The sequence below is a fragment of the Impatiens glandulifera genome, chromosome 1 (genome assembly GCF_907164915.1).
Source record: "Impatiens glandulifera chromosome 1, dImpGla2.1, whole genome shotgun sequence".
Lineage (NCBI taxonomy): Eukaryota > Viridiplantae > Streptophyta > Magnoliopsida > Ericales > Balsaminaceae > Impatiens > Impatiens glandulifera.
The window spans coordinates 80,224,835-80,243,978 of record NC_061862.1 but is presented as its reverse complement, the minus strand read 5'-3'; the positions used below and the strand labels follow the sequence as shown (position 1 = coordinate 80,243,978).

Here is a 19,144-nt window from a genome sequence, read left to right as displayed (position 1 = left end):
CTTACCGGACTAAAAAAACGATTTAAGATGTCACTATAAGTAATAACTTAAACATAACTTTTTCTCTAGATAAAATCATCAAAATTGGAGGTTATAGTTTGATTTGAAACATTGTCTCTCGCATAATTCAGTTAAGTCTTTAACTTCTTTTAAGTTATTGTTATATTTTTTTGGGTTAAAATTTAAATTATTTTGAAGTTTATATTTCGTATAATTGATGATAATAATTTAATACTATTTTAAAATTTATACTTATATTCATATAGTGATTATCACTTTGATCATGAATTCAATTGAAAAACACCAAATGATGCAAAACAATTTGACAAATTTTTACTATTTTATTATTATATAAAACTCATTAGTTGAACCAATAGCCTAACCCCTTCACCGGGTTGATGACCGAATCAAGTTTCAAAACTATGCTCGTATTCATAGGTAGAACTCCATTCAATACTATGTTTGGCTATTTGCAAGTGTAAAAAGATCATTTACTTCAAAAGCAAACATTATAAGTAGAAAAATGTGAATTAAATCGGGAAAAGAAGAAAGTAGGTGGAGTAACAAACACTATACAACAACACAAATGTAGTAGTAATAGTACTTAGTTACAGACCATCATCCTCAAGAGCTTACGCTTCAAAATTAAAAATAATCTTAAAGTAGTGTATAATAATAATTTGACATTTCAAATACAAATCCAATCCGGTGGTGGCTAGAAGAAGATACTACAGCTTACTAGTACTAGAGCTGCTGGGGATGATTTTTACCCATATTATTATTGCTTGGGGGAGCAGACACAACCGTAATAATATCGCTATTATTACCTTCAACCACATTCTGCAGTATAACAAATAAATCTTAATTGTTAATAATATGAAAATAATAAAGGATCAAAATCTTTTATTAATAATTTATACCTGTTCTTTGGCTTTTATATTATTGTTATTATTCATATGAATGTTTCCTCCACCACCACCACCTCCACTTAGTAGTACCTTTGACAGATCCTTCAAGACTCCCTGCAAAAGTTTAAAAAAAAAACATCAAACATTTCCACTTAAAATATCTCGAGTATAATATAAGAATACTTACCTTATTAGCCCATTTAAGTCCACATGCATTACATAATGTTCTTGGTCCAGCTGGTCCACGCCGCATCATTGGTGTAGATTTTGAGTTTACCCCACAATTACTACATCTATAATCAAAACATCAACATTTCATTCATTCATTCATTCATTCATTAGTTAATCCTGCTCTTACAATGTTTCCTGCTCCTCGTGTGCTGTAGTCTGAAGTAAACCACCCTGTGTTCCATCACCATCTGAAGTGCCTTCATCTGATATTGACTTGGATGAGGTAAACTGACCTTTCTTCCTCTGCATCCTGACAGATAATTTTATACAACATTCTTATCATTAAGCATAACATATATGATTGAATACAAAATTATCATTAAGCATAACAGTTATACAGAGTAATATAATAACAGGCAATAAATACAAACTTGAATTGATCAGGTTTGGTATGAAATATATTATTGTTAAGACACTTGTTCTAGACTCTCTTATCTATGAAACCCTAACCCTAAGCCAAAACATCAAGAATAGCTTGCCAACATCATCATTATTATCAAGAGGCTAGCTTCTAGGGCTTCTGCTTCATCAAACTAGAAATGACAACCTTGAAGCTTCCCAAATGCTCAATTTTCTATAAATTAATATCAATGTGTTACGACTTGTTTCGTAAGGTGTGTTTTGGGTTCAAAAATCAAGTTTTTGATCTCTAAAACCGGTGGAAATTCTACAATCAGAAGGTTTCGATAGAGAATTTGGGGGAGGGGATAGAAGAACCAAGGGTGCGAAGAGAAATACTGTTGGTCTATACCAAACATAGTAAATAATAATAGACGAATGAGGGCGAAGTTCATATCTTCATTATTCCATTCATGGGTCATTGGAGAAGAAAGATCAGCTTTATATAGGTGATGTCTTGCCCCATAATATTCGGTTACAACAACTACTAGAAAATAACAGAATTCGGTTTGTAAAATAGAAAAGGAAAGCAAAACAAAATAATAAAACAACAAAACAGAAATCTGGCCCATGTGCACACTAGGACCGAGAACGGGTGCCGAGAAAGGTTGCTGGAATTATTCTAGGACCGAAGCCTTGATTTTAGACCCTAACACAACGACAATCTCCTTTATATCTGAAAAAATCCACACATGCTTTACGCTTAAGGTAATAATGAATTATCTCTTCAACTGTTAAGGGTAAATAATGGGGTTAGGTTATTAGGATGAATTTGTAGCTGATAGGAAACTCTTATCTCTCGCCTATATTATATCAGCTACAGAGGTTCTCCAAGCTTATCATCTAGGGCTTAGGCCATTCCTTTCTCATCTACTCTTCATTCCGTTGTCTCACCTTTTAGTTATTACAATGGGGTATCAGATACCCACAAAATGACAACAGTAGAACATTCAAATGAGACTAAATATGAGTGAGGAGACTTAGTAAACAATTATCATAAATAAAGAAAATACAACATAAAAAACTCAGGCTATCATCACAAGATACAAAACTTAATAATATTCACATCAAATTTAATTTTACATATTTTTTGAGATTTTATTTTGTGTTTTTTTGGACACAGATGAGTGTTCTCTTTCTATGTTGCATTGTAACTTGTTTTGATGAACCAAATTTTCTACTCAAACAGATGATTACAATCATGAAAAATCAAATTTCAAAATTTATTATAAACTCATTCTTGAGTAATATGACCCTATTACAGCCATATGTTATTGTCAATCTTGATTCACAACAACTATCAAAATGTACCTAGGATACACAGCTCTCTAGGTAATGGTATTGTTCATCTTTAATTTGTTGGTTTATAATATCATATGTTTTACATTCAAGACCTTCAAAATCTATGTGAACAATCATAAATGGATAATAACCAATCTCAATTATGTTATAATAAGTAACTATGAAAAGTATCCATTTAAAGTACAACAATTAGGCAAATTAAAAAAAAGGTTTAGACAGAGTTATAAAAAGTAATATAATAATAGGCAAGAATACAAGATGACATGAAAATGCATCATAGCTTGAATTGACCAGGTTGTTAAACACTTATACTAGACTCTCTCATCTATCCTATATCTTCTAGTTTTCTCATCTCCTTTCTTGTTATATGAATTCCTAACCCTAGCCGATACATAAAAAATAGATTGTCATCATTATTATTTTCATTATCAAGAGCCTTCTGCCTTATTTTTTTTTTTTTTTTTGGGGGGGGGGGGAAACAACATAATGTCGTTTATTAAGAAGCCCAAAGATGAGATTACATGATTTTTTGAATTGAGTCAAAACAAGCCTTTGTCTCAATTATTTGGAGAATGAAAAGGAAATGAAGTAGACACCGAAAAAAAGGGAAAAGAGAAGGGTAAGAACAAACAAGAGAAAAAAGAAGAAAATTAACATGCTTTAAAGTTAGTGGTTTTTGTGACTTCTTCAAATTTGATGTTCCCACTTTTGACCGATGTCCCAATTATTGGGATTTGTGGGAATTCGCCTCCACTGACCATCTGAAACAATCTCGCACAAATTTTGGTCTTCCTTCTTTCTATGATAGGAATGACAACCTTGAAACTCCATGATATGAGGAATAAATGGAGTTGGGTAAGAATAAGCTGACAAGGCTCTCTATAGAACTTAGATATAAAAGGAATTGGCTGAATATTTGGAGGCACTTAATCATTTTATCAAATTCTCTCTCCAAGTTCATATCTCTATTTCTCTTTCTTTTACAAACGAGGCTTTGACTAACAAACATTTAGTCCGACTAAACTTCGTTAGTCAAAAGCCCAGTATGATTAAAATTAGAATAGTTTAAGCCTCATATAGCACAATTCAAAGTTTGAGCCTCAACCCAAGTTCGAACCTCATAGAAATTGAGTCATTATTCAATTGTTGATTTTTCATATATAGTTGTAGAGTCTTATTCCACATCTCATAATCTCTTCTAATTATCTAATTCAAGGTATTATTCTAATTATTAAGATAGGGTTAATATATATATTTAATCCAAGCATAACACTCCCCTAAATACTCATATTTGTACAAATCAATATTATTGACGGCCTCCCTCGTATCTGGAAGATTTCCCACGACTTTTCACTTAAGGTAATACTAAATGATCGCATCATTTTTTCTGAAATCACCACCATTTGCACATTAGATGAGTGAGGTGTTGAAGAGGGTTAAGTTTTTTAGGCCAAGTCTATCGTCGAGAATCACGTTCTTTGCATGGGAAGCCATTCACGGTTGCATCCTTACACAACCAACCATCTTCTCGTCACTTATCCAAAATATGCCATTAACTGCGGGGGGAATATTAGGAAAAATGGAATAACCAGAACACTCCAAACAATATTAGTTCAAACTTTCCGTCAAGCGTCCCAATTATGTGGTGGTCTATTTGAAAAGAAATGAATCGTAGAATCTTTCAAGGGAAAAAGCATGGCATTGGTAAGATCAAATGCTTCATTCTCCTTAATCTCGCAACTATCAATAAGAAAATGATATGCAACGGATGAGACTCCGAGCTTATTGGAGTTTAATTTTCTTTAATCGTGTTCCCTTTTATTTTTCAGTTCTTTTTGTTTCTTTTTGAACGATTCTCGTATTCCCAACAATTTCCTCTTTAATGAAAAGTTTACCTGAGAGAGAAATTTTATTGCTTGTTTTTCTTACATAAGTACTCCAGTGCTTAAATAGTGAACATTACATTTGCAGAAAAGGAAATGATTTAAACAATAAGATCATATAATTGATTTCACATCAAATCTTCAATCAATTAGCAAATCAATTAGACATCAATTAGTCTAATTGATTTGCTATTGATAACATTCCATTCTCGATCAATTAACAAATCAATTAGTCTAATTGACTGATTTGTTACTGACTTTCCATATTTGAAGATATTTCTACACTCCCCCTCAAGTTGGGTAATAGATGTTGAGATTGTCCAACTTGCCACATACTTTCTCTAATCGACTTGGAAGAGCTTTGATTAGAATGTTAACCACCTAATAGGAAAGACATTGGGCAGCTATGAGAGTGGAGAGGATGTTGTCGAGGAGATGGAAATGTTGATGACATTTTTTCAGTTTGACTGATTCAAATTCATGATTCACTTTGTTAGAGGAGTAGCTCTTGGCTCTTGTCTCTTGTCTCTTGGAAGAAATCTGTCGAGACATGAAGACGATTCTTGCCAAAAAAATGAGAAAAATTAAATCTGTCGAGACACGAAGACAATGCTCGATACAGATTCGACTAAACTATAAAAAAATGCACTGGGATTTTTGATAAATGGTTTTAGAGAAATATGAGATTATAGAATCATTTGAGTTCTCCTCCAATGGTTATTTCCACCATTGGAGGAGGCAACGGAAAATTGTGAGTCGGTTTCTTCAAAATGAAAAAACCCGCTCTGATACTATGTAGAAAAATTTGAGGAAAAGAGAGAAATTTGTTGCTAGTTTATTGGTTGTGTTTCTTACATAAGAAGTTCAGTGCTTAAATAGTGAACATTACATTTGCAGAAAAGGAAATGATTTAAACAATAAGATCATATAATTGATTTCACATCAAATCTTCAATGAATTAGCAAATCAATTAGTCTAATTGATTTGCTAATGATAACATTCCATTATCGGTCAATTAACAAATCAATTAGTCTAATTGATTATTTGTTACTGACTTTCCATATTTGAAGATATTTTTACACCTTTATTTTAAAAAAATGATCTGATCAATTGTCGGTTGGAAACAAAACCCGAGAGAAAGAAATGTCAACGACGGTAAAGACACTACCGAGATAATTTGGTCTAGAGTAAGATCTTAACTCATCACATCTGGCTAACACAAGAGGGAAAAGAATTAACAACGAAGGAGATAAAAAATCAGTATGAATATGAATTAGAAGCAATGATCTAGGGCTTCCAAATTAAGATACGGTTGTGTAAATCAAAAAACATAAAAAAAACGAATGTGGACTAACCCAGAAAGAGAATGATTGGTTGAATGAATTTAAGCCTTAGAGTTGCTACTTCCAACTCTTTAGTCAGCTAATTTTCCATCTCTTTCTTTACTGTTTCTTTTCTCTCTCGTTTCTCTTGTGTTATCCAGGTGTGATGGGTCAGGATCTGGCTCTAGGTCAAATCATCTCAGTTCCATCGTTGACGTCTCTTGTTTCTTGATTCCATTTTCAACCAACAATTGAGAAGCTCGTACAATATCACCATAAGAAAAAGGCATACGGGAAACCTTTCAAATACAAGGGACGCCGTCATAGAGATTGATGTCTACAAAATTGATCAGCTGCTTCAAGGTTGTCATCCCTATCGCTGTGACATTAGCACCAAGTTTCGATAGCATCATTAACATGTCGCGACGTATATCGTTGTCGTCACTCGAGACACAAGCATGGCTTCTGTTTTATTCTATCGGTGCTAAAAGGTTATATTCTTAAGTTCCTCACTGAAGAAGAAGAAAGATGTCTTTTATGCGGCTGCAGCAATAAACATATATATAGTTCTAAGGTTTTGTCACATGCTATTATTTACCACAAGGTCATTGGATAGTATAATGTAACTATTACAAAGTATTTAGGTATTGGACAAACTCTTATCTCTTGCTTTTATTTTATCAGCTATGGAGGTTCTCTAAGCTTTTATCTAGAGTTTAGGCCATTCCTTTCATTCTTTGGTCTCATCCCCAACCACTCAATCTATCTAGTTTGGTTTTTCTGTGACAGAATTATTTTGTACAGAAAACTTTTACCAGAAGACAACAAATGTTGATGACTGGATTCGTACTGCTGGAAAGTTTTTCAAGCAAAAGGAATGTCATGTAGAATCAACTAACTTAACAGGAGATGCAAGTATATGGTTACTTCCTTCTTTGTTGAAATCCATGTCTTGGTTTAAAGTGGGATGAATTGAAAGTTTCTGCTCTGAGCCAGTTTGGTTCAAAAACAACATGAGGCAGGATTTCTATTTATTAAATCTAAACCAAGAAAATAAGTCGTTACTGCTCATGAAGAAAATAAGGCAAAAATTGACTGCTATTCTAGTACAACTTGAGCCAATGGAGGAATTACTTGTGGACATGTCTAGTGATGTTCTATCTTTCACACCTCATATTGGTCCATGTCGGCACTCCAACATGAATATTACTCATCGGGACCCCTTTCCCTTTCCAGTAGCCCATATTAAGCTTGAATATTCTAGTCAAAACAATTCTCACACTACTATTCGTTAAAATTATTTGGGTGGTCATTTGAAGCCTCCATTGTTTATTCTCGGTGAGTATCAAGACCTTTCTTGTGGGAATTGGTTCATACTCCATGTTCTTATTGGTTCATGAGGAAACACAAGGTTATGTGGTCATATGCACATGCAACATCTCTCCTATTGCAATCACGACAACAACAACTAACTGGCTTATTTTGTTCTGTATTTGATAGAGAGAAACAACATAATTATTTAACTCTACACAATCCTTGCGAACACAGATTTCCTAAAGGGGGAGTATGAGATGTGATTAGTATTACCCAAGAGATGACGAGTTTTCAAGAGAGGAGGCGACAGTCCATTATGCTAAGTTAACAAGTCTCAAAGAATATGACCCGGGTCCAATGTTGTGGTATAAGAAGACGGTTGTGTTTAGGCCCAAAGGAGATGAAATACTTTTACACTTCCTTGTGGACAAGGAAGTCTTAATGGAGGGAGTGATGTTATGTAATAGGGTTTTAATGTTAATGGGCCGGGTTGGGACGGTTAACTTAAATAGATAGAATTAGTATAAATAGAGTAACTAGCTTACATTATTGTTATGCTTATTTGTTAGACATTTGTTCTAGACTCTCATCTATAGTATATTTTATGGTTTCTCATCTCTTTTCATGGTATATGAAACCCTAAACCCAAAGGGTTTGCTTCATAGGGCTTGCTTTCTATGCATTAGATTCACCTAAACATCATGTAATTTTTTACTGACTAGTAACCAACTTATTGCAAGAATACCTGAGTGCGACTTCTTTCCTCACAGTGTAGCGGATTTTCTTGTCAAAACATCTTTCTTTCCTCTTCTCTCTGAATCGATTCAAAGAGGCAGCCCTTTGTGGTTGACTTGATCTACAAGGGAAATCATCCAATGCCTACAAAATTACTCAAGAAATATTCCCAGAACGAGTTTATTATTATTCATAAGATACATTTAGATTTAGTTTATGAATAATCAAAGGATGGGCAACATACCCTTGGATTCTGTGAAGTTGCACCAATGGTTGGAGTTCCAGTCGGCACCTCGTATCCGCCCAAAAGTAATAAAACTGCTTGCACCTGTGAAAAGAATAGTATGAAAAAAATCATAAAAGTGCTTTACTCATGCCAATTGAAATACAGCAAATAAAACCCTCAATATGGCCGGTATAAAAGCAAGGTAAGACAATGTCAATTAACCACACTGAGCAATAGTTATAGATGAATCAAATGCAAAAAGTTGCGAATTTTGTATAAAAGAGGAATAGCTAGCTAGCTATCACATTTCTTATTCAAGAGGATTATCCAAAATTGAATCTGAAAATGCTAAGAGCAAAAAAGATGTTACCTTTTCAGGTGTAACAGCATCAAAAACATAAACCTCCCCCTGGAAAGACAATGTAAGCTGATCAACGGAACTACCGCCAACAGCTAGAGGAACTTCAGTGCCAGTGGAGTATAAAACATGAGAATTATGGGCATTGTCATTCATCGGAACGACAACATCACCTCCATCATGGATGGAGTGAGAGTCAAACCGGATATGAGGATTATCTATAGACTCACCCCCTGCGACATCGTCCCCTCCTTCGTCCTCAATCTGACTCTCTTGTTGATGCTGATGCTCCTGTACATCCATGGAGTCCGTTGCGTACATAGAGTGTTGGATATCCGTTTCCTGCATTCTTCACGCATTACAGGTCCAGAAATGATTTTAACTCATTAACCGCACGAATTGGACGACGGAAGAGACGTTTTAGGGAAAAAGAAACCTTGGTGAACCCTAGAATTCAATTTGCGATCAATCAAAATGGTGCTAAAATATGAATCTCTAGATATACATGCACATATATATATATATATATATCTTAGAGAGAGAGAGATGACAAAGTGATTAGGGCGCAGAAGGAGATTGCAATCGCAAATTGCAATTGGGTGTTTCTACGTGTTCCATAAACGAGTGGGAAGATAGCACGATAACAAGGGGATGTGAAACGGACACGGAGTTTAACACAATTTACGAAAATGCCACTATCCATCTATTCAAAACAATTAGGGGTGTTTGGTTCAAATAAATGAATGAGAATAAAATTAGAATTGATAGATGTGTGGAATGAGAATGGATATAATTGATAAAAGTGTAGTGTTTGGTTAAGAGTTTTAATCATTCTCATTTGGATTTATAAGAGAAAAGTTATAAATATAATTTTGTCATTAAAATTATGATTAATTTTAATTTTATTTTATTAAATTAAAAAAATAAAATATTATTATTTTTGTAACGTTTAAAATATATAAAATGTTTAAGTGATATAATTTAATAAAATATAAACATCTAATATTTTTTTATATTAATTATATTTTTTCAAAATAAAAATAAAAATATTTATAACAAAAAAAATGTTGAATGTTTCAATTTTTTACTAATTATAAATAAATAATTATCTATTAAATATAAATAATATAAGAAAAAGTCTTTCAAATATTATATATTTTAAATTAAATATAATATTTTATTTAATAATATATTATAACATGATATAATTTTTTTAATAATAAATTTTATTAAAATATTTCATATTTAATTTTTTAATATTTTTTATATAAATTGTTATTTTATTTTTAGTTTTATATTTTTATATTTTAATTAATTTATTTTAATTTTATTATTAATATATAATATTTAAAATTAATTATATAAAATTAATTATATTATTATTAGTTATTGTAATTATCACTAAAATTTTATTTTAAATAATTCCTTAATATTATTTAAATAATTGAAATTATTTATTCATAAATAAATAAAAATTTATTATTATGTTAATTATAAAATAACGTATAATATAATTATAAAATATATATGATATTAAAATTATAATTATAATTATGAAAATAGGAGAGTAGAGATAATGGGAGAGAAAGTGTATCGCTCAGGAATGAGATTCATTCCTCCCAATATAGAGAGGATTGGATGATTCATGAGTATCCGAGAATCAAATCAATATCCTGTAATCAAAACCACCAACCAAACATCTCATTTCATTCCCTTTCTCATTCTGAGTACAAAACCACGTACCAAGCATGCCCTTAACATTTTCTTTTTCAAACTATATTTTTTTTTATAAAAAAATTAATATATATATATATATATATAATATGATTTGGGAAACGAGGTTATAATGAAAGTAGGACACAAATTCGATGCAAAAGAAAGAAAAATAATATATATATTTTAGAAAAATATATTTTTGGGATATTTTTTTAAACTTGATTTTTAGTAGAGTCATCAATTTGGGTTAGACAATTTAGACGGTCGAGTTGAAATATTAACAAACCATTTGGAAGTGGGCCTACACGGGTTAGCCCGCCCGGTCGCGGACCTAGGCGGGTCATCGGCTTGGGTTGGCCACGGATTGGTAAAAAGAAATCTAATCTAATTTATAGCCTTATAAGCATATGCCATATAGCCCTATTTTTTTTCTCTCTCTCAGATAGCACTACAGCCGTCAATACTCAATACTTCGCTCATCGGCCGCCGACTATTTATTTGTTCCGTCTTTCTTCTCTTCGTTCTCGCATTCAAGGGTTCGTGGATTCAAACTTAGTTCCAGGCTACAGTAGTCAATACTCAATACTTCTACCATTGGGCGCCGATTAATTATTTGTTCCGCCTTTCTTTTTTTCGTTCTCTTCTTCAAGGGTTTGTAGATTCAAACTTGATCCCAATTTTAGAAACTTCACACTGAAAAATCAAGAAGACAATATAATAGTTACATCAATATTGTGTAAGCAATGATCAAATATTCTAGAGGATGCTGATGCAGACATTGAAAAGAAATGCGATGAAGGAGAAGAATTTGACATGTATTATATCTTGATTGATGATATTTAAAGAATGTTGATTTTATGATTTCACAAAACTCTTTTTTGGTGTGTATTATGACCAAGACGGTCAAAATTGAGAGTTTATGTAAAATCAATCGTTAACCAGTTGTAAACTCGTAAAATCTAGAGTTTATATGAAACTGTAAGAGTTTAATTTAAAAAAATAATTATTATATATTATTATTATTTACATATATAATTAAGTATTTTATTCTTAGTCAATTTTAAGAAATTATATATTTTAATAAAAAATTGATTTAAAAATAATTATAAATAAATAATACTATAAAAAATTATACTTATAAAATTAATTATATTAATTAATTTAAATAAATAATAACTTTATTTTTTAATATTTAATATAAATTTGTTTTTTTTAAAAGTAAAATCGTATAGAATCGTAAAATCAAAATTATTTCTAAACTCGTAAAATCGTAAAATCTTATTATCGTAAATTTAAAATCGTAAGAGTTTACATATTTAAGAGTTACTTAAAATCAAACTCGTTAACTTTATGTGAAATCGTAAAATCATAAGATTTTAAGAGTTAACTCGAGATTTTAATAGTTATTATGACTATTTGATCATGATCTTGAAGTCTTATTTTCTAGAACTATTAATGATCTTTATTTGTAGGATCATGATCTTGAAGTCTTATTTTCTAGAACTATTAATGATCTTTATTTGTAGTGAGACAATCCGCGGGCTGGCCCGCCTAACCCACAACCCACCTTGGGTTGAGTTTGAGATTTTCAGCCCACCGGGATGGTGGGCCGGCCCGTCGTCAATCGTCAAATATTATATTGAATTTATAATCAATAATAATAATTTAATTTAAAATATTTACATATAAATGAATTCAATTTCAAACTATGAAAGGGCTAATAATATAAAATGAAAATTGTGTATTAAGTGTGAAAGGTAGGATTGGTTCAATGAGTTTACTTTGTCTTAATGCAAACATTGAATCTTACATTTTTTTCAGAATTAGTAAATAAGCCCTTATAGGAATCCAAAAAAGGAATCACCAATGAGTTTTTTCTTTTGTATTTACATCAGACTGAATTCAGTTTCCAAATAGGAATCAAGAATCGAATGAGAAATAAAATGTGTTTCCAAATGAAATGAGATTCAGATATTTTTGAAGCCAAGAGAGCCAACAAAAAATTCTGATAAAAAGAATCAGTTCAAAGAGACTTGATTGAAATTTTTTCAACGGAGGCTGAGTCTTGAAAATCGAAAATGTGATCCTTTTTTCTTTGTCTAAACTTCTTACACCTGAGTATATTAAAGTTTTTGATTGTTGATGATGTTTTTGCATATAAACATAACAACAGCAGCAGCATCATTCATTTTTCATTTAGAAGAAAGGCATGTAATAGGCTTTGAGCTGTTTGGATTTCATCTTCAGTCCCGGATATTAAGATAGCTCTTTCAGTTATTCCATGGTAAGGTTCACACACCAGAACTCTCGCTCCTGATATCTATTTCACATCACCAAAACAAATATTAAACGAGTTTTTGTTTCCCAAATATTCGGATTCTTTTGGAAACCTACATCAAACAAGCTCTAAGTAATTACCTGTCTAATACGGGTCAGATTGCTACCATTCTCTCCACAGACGGAGCCAATACTATTCTCTGGAACTAAAAAATCCACAGTAGTATTCCTCGCCATGTGAGACCTACTTAAGATAGCAAAAGGATTGAACAGCCTGATCAGCACACATGGAAACATTTGTACTTCCTCAATAAGTATAGACAAACCTCTCAAGATCATTAACACCTCTGTCAATTCCCGTCATGTACCTTGAGTTTATTTCAGCAACAATCTAGAAGTGAACCCATAAATAAATCTCAGGTCACAAACAAGCAGGAGGAAAATACAGACCAAGAATGAAAACTGATATTACCTCTGGTGGGAATGAATCAAAACCCGAACTGAATGGAAACTGATTTTCATTCACAATGTATGTTGAGGGAACATGCCTACTTGAACCAAGAGATGAAGGATACAGTGGTCTTTCATCAGGATGATTCATCTCATTGATGAAATGAGAACAGCTTCTAATTCCAGCACCATCATCTATAATATTATTATTATTTTGGAACAGATGGTTTCGCAGTCTATAAGTAATTTCACGCAAGGTATCTTGCACCTGATCAAGTTTACCTGTAATCTGATAGAAAGAAAAATGAAACCTCTATTAAGTTCATCTGCCAAAATTACATTTTAAATATTCACTATAATGAATATTTTAGTCATTTAGCCCTAAATATCATCAAAAAGGTTTATTTTCTTTCTAAAAAATCAGATTATTTCAAAGAAACAAAAAACAAAATACTACATCAAACAAGCTCCACATATCCAATACATCTTCTAGGAAGTTAATAAGCAATGGTTTGTGTGTTCTTTGTGTTTTAAGAATGTTAATTTATCACTAATCATATTTTTCTTTAATAGATCACTTCCTTTTTCTTTCTTTTTTTTTCTAAAACCAAAGTTTAATCCCTGGAGTAAGCTAGCAGTCATGGCCCTCCATTTCAATCAGGGAGATTTTAGTGAGAATCGAACCCGAGACCTTTGGTCTCTTCAGCAAGACTCTTTCCATTAGAGCTACCCGGTAGGTTTTTACTTGATCACTCACCGATTCATAGTTTCTTTACAAAGAGTCAAATTAAAATATAAGATAGAAGACCTGTACTACTTGATCACTTTCTGATACACAGTTGGGCATTTGGTCTGCCCTTAATATATGTATGCCAGCACCGGTTAGCCTCCTGATATCTGAAACTATTGAACCTCCTTTCCCCATCAAACAACCAACATTATTCCTTCGAACAACAAGCCGTGCAGATACTTGTGACCCTTTCTCCCACACAACTTCTGTACATCTACTGAAAACAAGAAGTACAGCATTTTGTGCTGGAGAATAATCTGTCAATGGGCTCTACAAAAAGAAAAGGCCAAATAATAAGAAATTTTAATCGCGTAACTGTATAGTTAGCACAGAATGAATACCAATAGGCAATAAAAAGAGTCATTCCAAATTTCCAACCTCCATTGCAGTAATAGTAATTAGACGTTCATCACAGTTATCAACAGAAGGCCCAACAGCAATGGACGCGCCTGTTTCATCCTGAAGAGCCTTATGAATAGATCCTCCTTTTCCAATCACAGACCCTACTCTGTAACTGTAGCAAAGCAGTCCAAAGACTAGCTCATGGTGTTGCGCTCTAGAGTCCAGGTTGTCAGTCTCTTCTGACAAAGCACAACTCGCCAAGGCATTAGTGACATGACTGACGTCTAGGTTAAGTGATTGCAACGAAGTCCACTTTGGAGGAACATCCAACCATTCTTCAGCTAAGATATTGGGACGGCTTGCTTGGGGAGGCATGTTGTTACTAACTTTTTGTATATCTTTAGTTTGGCAGTCTTGGAGTTGAGAGCAAACAGCAATAAGTGCTCTCTTAACTCCTACAATTTCACCTTCAATCTGAAACATGATAACATATTTCAATACGGGATACTAAAAAAACAAGAGGGAGACACTATGAATCTAAATCTGTGAAATCAAGATGGAAAATGTGAAACAACATAAATACATATCTAGTTGTTGGCATATTTAACTTTAAGAATGAATGACACAGTCAATAAATAGTAGACAGATGTGATATATAAGTTCCTTGTTTGGAATTCAATTTTGGAAATCTTGAAATCATAATTAAATATTTGAACATATTATTGGTCATCATATTTAATATCATTTATAAACATCCAAAGTATTTTGATACAGAATTCTGCCATGGTAACGAGTTCCGATAGCTTATCAGTTTGTCATTCTCCACAGGTGCCAAGATATATGCTTTGATATCAATGTAACAAGTAGAAGGAGATGAGATAATGGAATACAAGAGTAGATGAGAAAGGAATGCTTAAGCCCTTAGATGAGAAGCATGAAGAACCTCCATTGCCGAAATGAGATTTACACTGCATATTCATTAGTTGATTTCCTCTTTCAGCTAAGTCACCCTATTTATAACTATAGGGTGCCAGCTATTTTAACAGCTAACCACCCATAACAATTTGGGCGACCAATATTAACTAATATAATAAACTTAAGGGCCTATTCACTATTTAGAACCCTAATTAATAACGCTAACCCTATTAACAAGTGACAAATTTCATTTAAGGAATGGGGAGAAGACACTAACGGATAACCCATTAGGAAGAAGAAGAAGCCTTATAAAGAAGACATTCATTCAATATTCAACATATTATGGACATATTACACAACACATATTTATATTAATATAAATAACAGCTTCTAACTACCTATAACTTCCTATACAATAATAGTATTTACTATCCTATTACACATATCACTTTAATATGCATACATATTATACTTATGTCATTTAGTATTATTTACAAGAATACCCTCCTGAGGTGTTAATGGGTTATATATAGTTACCTTTATTGGTACTTTGTAGACTTGGGTTGTGGTGACCTAGTTGTTTGAACAACCTATCTATAACCTATATCCTCACAAGCACCATGGACCCCAGTACAGGGAGTTACAATTTGTTTGATAGGTTATAGTATCTTGTTTTCCTATTGCCTAATCGGTATTTTAGTTAAAGTATTTAATTAGTTGTTGGGAGATGAAAGAACATTGGGATAGTTATTTGGAAAAATGAGAAAAATTGACCTTAAAATGTCATTAATTGGAGCGAATGAGATCTTATATTAACTAAAGGGCAACACTGCTCTCAAACTAATATATCGCAGTGCCAATTAACCGTCCAATTTTTTATTTTGTCTTGCTGATGTGGCAACACTAATACATACACTTTTTTTTTCACACCCTCCCTTATTCGGCCAACCCCAACTCGTGGGATTCATCTTCTCCAATCAATTAAAGCAATCTTCTAAGACCAATTGTTGGACATGGAAAAAAACCCAGAGCTTCTGAGAGAGAGAGATATAATTTCAATTAATTCTTAAGTTCATCCACTAGTCAGGAAATACAAAGGTGATATGACATAACCACTTCAACCCCTTTATCAAAAGAGAGCCGAAAGGAGATTTAGAAGATATTTACATGCCAAGAGGCAAAGGCATCCTCTGAATAGAATCAGACACAAAAATGAGGATATCAACAAAACTTATGTCCTTGGAGAGAAGAGGCCTAATGAAATTCTTGGAAAAATCTTTTATTAAACTCAACAACATATCTCGATTTGTGTGATCAAAAAATAGAGGAAACAAAATGGCATATAGCTAACCTAGAAGAGTCATGACATTTGCATTGGCAACTCAACCAGAACTTGGTTATTTAAGAGGCAATGGACAAAAACTTGTTGAAGTTGAATTAGCTGAAGAGATGGGCAAAGGATTAGATGAACAGTACGTGTGGAAGTCATTGACATGATATCATTAAGAGGAGAGGCAAATGAAATAGTTGGCGGTGAATCAAACTTGGAAAGTCTTCAAAAAAATACAAAGGTGGTTTCAACTGAGACAAAGCAATAACCAATTTTCCCTTCATTAACATAAATTTCCTTATACAAGATATGATTATTACTATCCTTAGCATGAATTTCCAAGAATCTAATCCAAGCAACGGAAGTAAAACTGTCTGACATGATAGAGTAAAGCATGAAGAAGAAGAAGAAGAAGAGTGGCAAATGAAGATTGCAACACATTGACTGATGGAGGAGATGAAGAAGATTGATTCCTCGATTGGGTGGAGAAGATGAACTACCACGAGTTTGGTTGGAAGAGCAAGACATAGAGAGGAGAATTAATGGCTGAGAAGATGACCAAGCGATGAAAGAAAAAAAGGCAAAGTAATGGAGATATGAATTTCCAACGAGTTTAGTTGGGCGAGTGAGGGTGAAAGAGAAGAAAAAGGAAAATGGAATGCATGTTTTATGGGAGTCACATATGGAAGATTGGATGAAAAGTTGACTAAAATTTTGAAGTTAATTTGGTCCATATACATTACTTCAAGGGTAATGATGCTCTATAATTAATATAAGGGCTAATTCGCTCTACAAGAGAGTCAATTTTTCTTTCTTTCCTAATTATTTTGTGATGATCTCAAGAATATAATGTGAATAAATGTATTTAATTGAACAAGTCATTTTTTTATCAGAGATTATCAATACATTGTGATAACTATCCTTAACACATCTATGATACTAATAGTTCTTATTTCACTCAAGCCTTTCATATTATTTTTCCTGCTACTGGGGTTAAAATGAGAGTAAAAGTATAAAATGAGTTATTGTGAAGATTGCGACTTTAGATATATAGCGTAATAATGCCTAAAAAGGGAAAGTAAAATTTTCCACTGTAATCAATAAACATGAATGATCTCGGTGTAAGCCCAAGAATAACCAAAAACATAATTAAAAAAAAAATGATTCAGCAAAGCATAAATGAGAGTAAAAGTATTGTCACTAAAATGAGGAAACTCGTTATGCATAAATAAAAGCCTTTCTTTTTGGCCATGAGAATACTAGCATACATTGTAAATAGGAGTATTACATTGTATGATAATATGGATAATTTAGTAAGTTTTACAAGATATGCCTACAAGTTAGTGATGAAAATAAGATATGAGCATATCTAAATTGTAGTTCCAATCATGTATGATGTTATAGTCAATTTGATGATTTAGTTATGTACTACTCATCACATGATTAATTAATCAAGTTCAGGAGGATTGTTTCTTTACACTCCTAATGGAATGAGATAGTATAATCCTATATGAAGATCGATGAAGAGTGTTCTTAAGCATAGCTGAGGGCGGTCCAACATGTTTCTGTACACTCCTAATGGAATGTGATGTTAATCTAGATAAGTAAGGAAATATTGAATGGCATTCAAGTACCTCAATAGTCTCTTCAAAGGGCAAAGCGCAAGGAGGTGAATTGTCATGACTCAACACATTAATCCTACAACCTGTGGACTGTCTAATCTTCGTAACTATCTTTCCTCCTTTCCCAATCACCGAACTAGCATGACTAGTCTCTGCTAGCAACCTAAATGAAACCAAACTTCTTGAAGCAACCAAGAAACCATCCATATCCGCCGCAACGTCCAGAATTCTCTCAAAAACCCTAACAACGGCCTCCTGTGCTGCGGAAAGGTCAAGATGAAACCCCCCGATATCTCCTCCCCTTGCCGAATTGATAAAAAGTGTCCTGTTGACTGAACTTGAAGCGATGACAACTATAACTTGTTCGTCGGTTTCAGATACCGGGTCCTCGACTATAATTTTAGAGGCGGTATCTTGCTGGAGCTTCTTAACGATGCAACCGGATTTTCCGATGAGTCCTCCAATTCGAGAAGTGTTGCAGATGAGTCGAAAGACGACGTGACCAGCAGGTACAGTATGCGATGTAAGGGGATGGTTGGTGCGCTTGGAAGTGAGAGCACCATTGGAGGCGCCGGAGAAAGTAGCAGCGCTGGGTTCGAGCATTTCATTCAGTCCAACAATTGGTCGTTTCGGAGGTAGGAACTGAAGATCGCCGTCCATTTCTACTCTTCTCCTCCCTATTCTTTTAGATTATATATACAAATATATGAATTTGTTATTTGAAGTTTAAATTTGGTTCTTTTTATCAAATTTCTTTAAGAAATTTAAATTTTAAGACATTTTAATTATCACAATTTTAATCATTAAAATTTATTAACACAAAAATAAAATAATTTTATTTTCTTATTTTAACTTAGTATTTTTCTTTTCTAAATTAGTTACTCTTAAAAACAAATAACAATTACTTTTTTATTTAATTTTTAACTATTTTTACAAGTTACACATTTAAAAAATGTTCAAACATAATTTTGAACAAGTATATTTCAAAAAATATTTAATTTAAAATACAAATTGATAAATGATA

The 19,144-nt window shown here is 32.7% G+C and overlaps 2 protein-coding genes across 3 annotated transcripts; both read right to left on the bottom strand.

The window, feature by feature from the left end:
* Positions 1–552: 552 nt before the first annotated feature.
* LOC124919066 (GATA transcription factor 28-like) lies at positions 553–9,282 on the bottom strand. Its single transcript, XM_047459205.1, has 7 exons — positions 8,691–9,282; positions 8,339–8,422; positions 8,105–8,238; positions 1,267–1,389; positions 1,096–1,201; positions 921–1,022; positions 553–840 (listed from the first exon to the last, which is right to left on the bottom strand). Exons 1-7 carry the CDS (start codon positions 9,024–9,026, stop codon positions 745–747), a joined length of 981 nt encoding a protein of 326 aa, XP_047315161.1. The 5' UTR covers positions 9,027–9,282; the 3' UTR covers positions 553–744.
* A 3,115-nt stretch (positions 9,283–12,397) lies between these two features.
* Positions 12,398–18,791, bottom strand: LOC124919065 (KH domain-containing protein HEN4-like). 2 transcript variants are annotated; one of them, XM_047459203.1, is made up of 7 exons: positions 18,133–18,791; positions 14,290–14,727; positions 13,930–14,181; positions 13,144–13,410; positions 12,998–13,062; positions 12,813–12,918; positions 12,398–12,714 (listed from the first exon to the last, which is right to left on the bottom strand). In XM_047459203.1, the coding sequence occupies exons 1-7, from the start codon at positions 18,778–18,780 to the stop codon at positions 12,580–12,582; spliced, it is 1,911 nt and encodes a 636-aa protein (XP_047315159.1). In that variant the 5' UTR covers positions 18,781–18,791; the 3' UTR covers positions 12,398–12,579. The 2 variants fall into 2 exon arrangements, with proteins under 2 accessions (XP_047315159.1, XP_047315160.1); XM_047459204.1 differs by having other exon boundaries at positions 12,813–12,915.
* Positions 18,792–19,144: the final 353 nt, after the last annotated feature.

What these genes read in the sequence shown, in the direction of transcription:
- LOC124919066 (XM_047459205.1), bottom strand. Translation starts at nt 9,026, where the DNA reads ATGCAGGAAACGGATATCCAACACTCTATGTACGCAACGGACTCCATG. An exon ending in CACGAGGAGCAGGAAACATT is followed by an intron (nt 1,202 to 1,266) that starts GTAAGAGCAGGA and finishes TTTTGATTATAG; the next exon opens with ATGTAGTAATTGTGGGGTAA. An exon ending in GACTTAAATGGGCTAATAAG is followed by an intron (nt 1,023 to 1,095) that starts GTAAGTATTCTT and finishes AAACTTTTGCAG; the next exon opens with GGAGTCTTGAAGGATCTGTC.
- LOC124919065 (XM_047459203.1), bottom strand. Translation starts at nt 18,780, where the DNA reads ATGGACGGCGATCTTCAGTTCCTACCTCCGAAACGACCAATTGTTGGA. An exon ending in CCTTTGAAGAGACTATTGAG is followed by an intron (nt 14,728 to 18,132) that starts GTACTTGAATGC and finishes ATCATGTTTCAG; the next exon opens with ATTGAAGGTGAAATTGTAGG. An exon ending in TTGATTCATTCCCACCAGAG is followed by an intron (nt 13,063 to 13,143) that starts GTAATATCAGTT and finishes GTTCACTTCTAG; the next exon opens with ATTGTTGCTGAAATAAACTC.